At 34.6% G+C, this 5662-nt stretch overlaps 1 protein-coding gene across 1 annotated transcript in view; it reads right to left on the reverse strand.

The window, feature by feature from the left end:
• ETNK1 (ethanolamine kinase 1) overlaps positions 1-5662 on the reverse strand; it is a 77475-nt gene that overhangs the window by 48749 nt on the left and 23064 nt on the right. Inside the window, exon 2 of the mRNA XM_019654646.1 lies at positions 1277-1536. Coding sequence (XP_019510191.1) covers positions 1277-1536 — 260 coding nt within the window. The remainder of the gene's footprint in view (positions 1-1276; positions 1537-5662) is intronic.

The raw sequence follows: 5662 nt of genomic DNA on the forward strand, positions 1-5662 counted from the left end.
AGCAACTTTTTTCTTAAACCTTTTGGACAGCAACTCTTAAAACGAATATTTTCCTCCCTGCTTCAGTTAGGAACCTCATATGGCTAGCTCCTCTCTAACAACCTTATAAAATATTTTTTGTATATGAATCGAATTCCAGCTTTTCCTTTGGCCTAATTTATGCAACTATTCATTTTTAATCCTGTTATATAAATATTTCCCAACCACTGGGAACAAGATTTAGGAATATGAATATATATATATATATGCCTCAAAACCACAAAAAAAATTTACACAAAAGAACAAACATAAACCTATTAATCAGGATCTTTCAACACATTCTAGACAGTATACTCATGTAAAGGCAGAGACTATATCTGATGGTTAAAATTAGGGTTTTAATAGATTTCTATGCCAAAATATTATTTGAAACAGGTTTAAAATAAGTGATACTGGTCCATTCCATTTTTATCAGTGTTTACTTTGCGATTCTTAAAATATGATTCAGAATCCCTGGAGACCCAAGACACTTACAGGAGGTCTGTGCAGTTAAAACTCTTTTCATAAGCTATTATTTACCCTTTCTACTCTCATTCTCTCATGAGTATAGTGTAGTTTGATAAGCTACGTGGAGTGTGCACTTGATATTTTTGTATTCTAAAATATTTGTTTTAATTTCTAACATGGTAAATTTGATAAACATAACTCACATAAACAAAAGCTCTTTGGGTAATCTATAACCTTTAAGAATTGTAAAGGGGTCTTGAGACCAAAATGTTTGAGAACTTCTGGTTTAAAATACGAATGAACTTGTTATTTTCAAATCAAGCTCATTTGTGAGTTTTTAAGAGTAGAAAGAGAATTTTAAGATAGTAATTTTATAAGAATGATCAAGCAAATGCAAGACATTCTTATAAAAAAACATTTAACACATTAAAAAATAAAGTTTAAAGAGTACAAAGATGTGTTAGCAGAATTAAAAGAATCATAATAAGCAAGAACTCTGAGTGAAGCACTGCTTTAAAAAAAATTAAGGGTAAGTCTTGGTCTTCTGTAGCAGACGCATCCAAAACCTCTTTGTAGTCCTTTCTTTAGCAGAGTCAACAATCAGAATGGTAGATAGAAAGGAAATGTTTTCCTTTAGCAAAAACAAAATCCTAATTCTTTAGTTAAGTTTCTAAGTTAACCAAATATCTGCTCAAAGAAAAAAACAGGCAGTTTTAAAATATATTTCCTTAGTGCACTTCATACTCTTTATTTTTCAAAAGAAAGAAATCATTTAGAAAAAGAAATGTACCTGAAAATGGCAGGGTTGCAGACATGCTTTGGATCCAACGCTTCTCCCTGTATAAATTCATAGCACAGTCCATTATTGAAGGTACAGTAGAGTTGTGGTGCACAGCCATGAGCCTGTAACACTCGGAAACTCTTCACTTCCTCATCTCGATCGACTAACAACTCAGTCTTATTGCCATAAATTCGCACCAGGACTACATCCTCCATTGTATTACCCACATAACAGCCAATAAGTTTATTTGTGATTCCATCTGTGAAAAGCTGCCCAAAAAAAAGAAAAAATGGGGAGGAAAGCAATTATATACTTTTAAGAAACTGAATATGAGATAATTTATAATTAAATACTAATTAAAATACCTACTTTTTAACATAAAAGGACTTTTGAATACAATTTTGTCTAATATGTCTATAATTTTAATTCCAGATTTAAACAAAAAAAGGAATTCAATTTACATTCTCACCCTTAATTCCTATAACATTGTCTCTTTTGATCCAAAAGTGTTAATTATTCAATCTCCAGTATTTCCACACAATTTGATACCTACTGTATCTCAGTCTGCCTTGTGCTGCAATCATTGCAAATATATATATGTATGCGTGTGCGTGCGTGCGTGTGTGTGTGTGCGTGTGTGTGTGTGTGTGTGTGTGTGTGTGGCAAGTCTGAAGACAGGGACACTGTCCTCTTCCTTGCATGGTATATGACATAAAAAAGGTTTGTAATAATGTTCACAAGTTTATATATACAAATATAATCTACCATAATTTACATTATGATAAATTTCCAACTTATAAAATCTGAATTTTAAATGTTACTTAACACACATTAGATAAGTAATCAGGTTATAGCAATTTAAACTTGAATGCTAAGCTAAAAAAAGAAACGCAACCTTAATTAGAAGTAGACAGGTAGGTGGAGATTTCTATATTTTCTAGAAGAGACTTTTGGGACTTTTTAAGAGTTAATACTCTTAAAGTACTCAAGTATTTCAAGACCTTTTTTTAGATCTGAGCACAAATGGCACATTAAGTAAACAGATACTACTATTAATAGTTCTCTAATTCTATAAAAATCCTATCTTTCATTTTTCTGTATACTAATTTGAGAGGGAAACTAACTCTTCTATTTACCCAGTTATATTTCAGAGCTTTTGGAGGCTCTACTGTAGAATAAAGGGACAAGAGGTAAAAGTGAATATAAGAGTTAAGGACATTTTTTTCTAAGACAAGTGGAAAGAACAGGGAAAAAAAGGTCAGAGGATAACTTAAATGTATATACTATAACTAATGCCTGAGAAAGAGGGCAAACATTTCAATTTCAATAAAACTGTTGTAATGATATCTGAAAAGGCTTTAGATCTTCAGATGAAATTTTGAAAGAAAGTGTTTACTCAAGTTAATATACATCTGACAAGTTTTTATATAATGGATTTTTATTATATACAAGGTTGGATTGATTACCCTTATTCATGTATGAAGAGACTTATTTTTGAATATCCAAATTTTTTAGGTATGTAGAGACATAAAATATCACTCTCCACTTAGATTTCAAAAAGGCTATATGCAGGAAGACATTGACAAGAAGCATATGCACTGAAACTAAATGCCAATCTTCATTTTATTAAAACTTGTGTTGAAAAGCATAATGTTTCTTATTACAATGCTGTATCAATTCACACGTTATTCTGTTAACTTCTTCAGATATCATGTAGCGATAAAATGTTTCAATTACTGTAATAAAGAAATAGTATGAAATACTTATAAATGACACTCCATAGTCTTCAAATGCTAGGACTCCAATCTGTTTTCGGTATCCTCATAGCAAAGAGTAGATACTTAACACTTAAACACTAGAACCCATATAGTTACCAAAATTAATGCGTTCTTGATCTAGTTTTTAACAAATGCATTCTCTTTCTTGCCTATAATAAATTTATTTAATTGTGCATACTGTATTGTGCATTTATGTGTACATACAGAAACATATATGTAAGACATATGCACTTAAAGGCCTAGGGATAGGTAATAAGATTACTGAATACAGATTACTGAACACTATTATAGGTATTTATAAGTACGACAGAATCTCAACTCCAATGATATTAACCCTAACATTCTCTATTGTACAATAGGCACACACATGCAATTAAATGAGTCACAATAAATTCCTAGGGTAAAAATATAAATAATATGAATAATATAACTTCATATTTATATAAACAATTCATGTATAAATAAGTATAAAACATCTGCAAAGATATTCAATAAAAATCTGAGGTAGTTTAATTCTTGTTTCTTGTTTTTCAAAGTAGTTTAATTTTTTTTTTCTTTGGCTTATGTACATTTTCTCACTTTTTTCCTGCAAGAAAACTAGTTCACAAGTGAAAAAATAAAATTAGATATGATAAGGAGCCCAACAGCTAGGAACCAACCTGGCACACACAGCAAGGCCTTGAGGTTCTGTTGAACATAAACAATTTCACAGAACACCAACATCAGATCAGGCCTCTCTGGGGCCATAAAGGATCAAGATAAAATACAAAATCACTGTAACCATGTCTGAACGTAGACAAAATTATGAAATTTTCCTAAACCACAAAAATGACCAAACATCCCTCTATTCTGCCTAATTTGAGTGACTGCTATTCCTTTTCGAGTCACAGCTTTGGCCCCGCTTCATTTCTCTAATCCTCTAGGTAAGATTAAGATACCCACACAGCCATAAACGTGCCCCACTTTCTTCCTAACAGCACCCAATCCAAAGGAAAGCTTGCTTCCCTGAACCCTCTCCCAAATCATCAAACCCAAATCCTATATAAGTCCTTTCTAAGAGCCACTTACTGAGATCACCACCATTCCCCACAGTATAAATTCTCCCTAACTACATTGAGTAATAATTCAAAGTTGCTCAGCTATAGGTGTGTTCTTGATGGTCTCTCATGGAAAACACTGACTTTAAAGATGTATGGATAATGCTCTTTGCTCCTGGATAGTTCCCAACTCATACACAAACTTGCAAGTGATTCAATGAGTTGAACATGCCCAAATATACAATTAAAATATACTAAACCATATACTAAGTATACTACACTAGATATATACTATTAGGTTGGTGCAAACATAATTCTGGTTTTTGCATTGTTGATATTTGCCTTTGATACTCAAATACATTCTTAAATAAATGTGGTAATGTTATACATTATTTTAATGCGCATTTCTCGCTTTATGGGTTTTTTTTTTTAAAGATTTTATTGGGGAACTGGGGGAGGGGAACAGTGTTGGGGAATTGAGAAAGGGGAACAGACAAGTTGCTGTTCTTTTGTTCTTCAGTCTAGCTGTGGAGGACGTTGCTTCACTGGCCCATGTTGGTATTATCATTGCGCTCTTCCCGGGTGAGGCAGGTGCTCGCCGGCCATTGGATGGCCACTCACAGCAGCTCATGAAAGCTCACGCCAGCTGCCGACCAGCCCCACTGCAGCCTATGCCGTCGTCGGCAACTCATGGCAGCCCAGCTCCACAGCGAGCTGTTGTTCACCATCTTAGCTGTAGAGGGCTGGCCCTCATGTGGGATCCAAACTGGGGCCCTGCTGCTCAGAGCTGGCGTCCCAAGCCAACTCCTAACCAACACTCCACATGGCAGCTGGCCCCTCGCTTTATGTTTTTTGCTAATGGCTTGTTACTTGCTGTTTATTTTATATGTATTTTAGACTATGGAAATGACGTTAGACAAAAAGCAAATTCTAGCGATTTTCAAATTCTAGCGATTTTCTTATTCGAGTTCAAAATGGGTCATAAAGCAGCGGAGACAAACTTGCTTCAACAACGCATTTTGCTCAGGAACTGCTAACGAACATACAGTGCAGTGGTGGCTCAAGAAGTTTTGCAAAGGAGATGAGAGCCTTGAAGATGAGCACAGTAACGGGCCATCAGAAGTTGACAATGACAAATTGAGAGCAATCATCGAAGCTGATCCTCTTACAACTACATGAGACGTTGCTGAAGAACTCAATGTCGACCATTCTACGGTTGTTCGGGACTTGAAGCAAATCGGAAAGGTGAAAAAGCTCGATAAGTGGGTGCCTCATAAACTGACCACAAATGAAAAAAATCATCTTTTTGAAGATTCGTCTTCTCTTATCCTACGCAACAACAACAAACCATTTCTCTATCGGATTGTGACATGCAACGAAAAGTGGATTTTATATGACAACCGGTGATGCCAGCTCAGTGATTGGACCTAGAAAAGCTCCAAAGCACTTTCCAAAACCAAACTTGCACCAAAAACTTTTATGGTCACTGTTTGGTGGTCTGCTGGCAGTTTGATTCACTATAGCTATCTGAATCCCGGTGAAACCATTACATCTGAGAAGTATGCTCAGCAAATCGATGA

The sequence above is a fragment of the Hipposideros armiger genome, unplaced genomic scaffold (assembly GCF_001890085.2).
Source record: "Hipposideros armiger isolate ML-2016 unplaced genomic scaffold, ASM189008v1 scaffold_227, whole genome shotgun sequence".
Taxonomy (NCBI): Eukaryota; Metazoa; Chordata; class Mammalia; order Chiroptera; family Hipposideridae; genus Hipposideros; species Hipposideros armiger.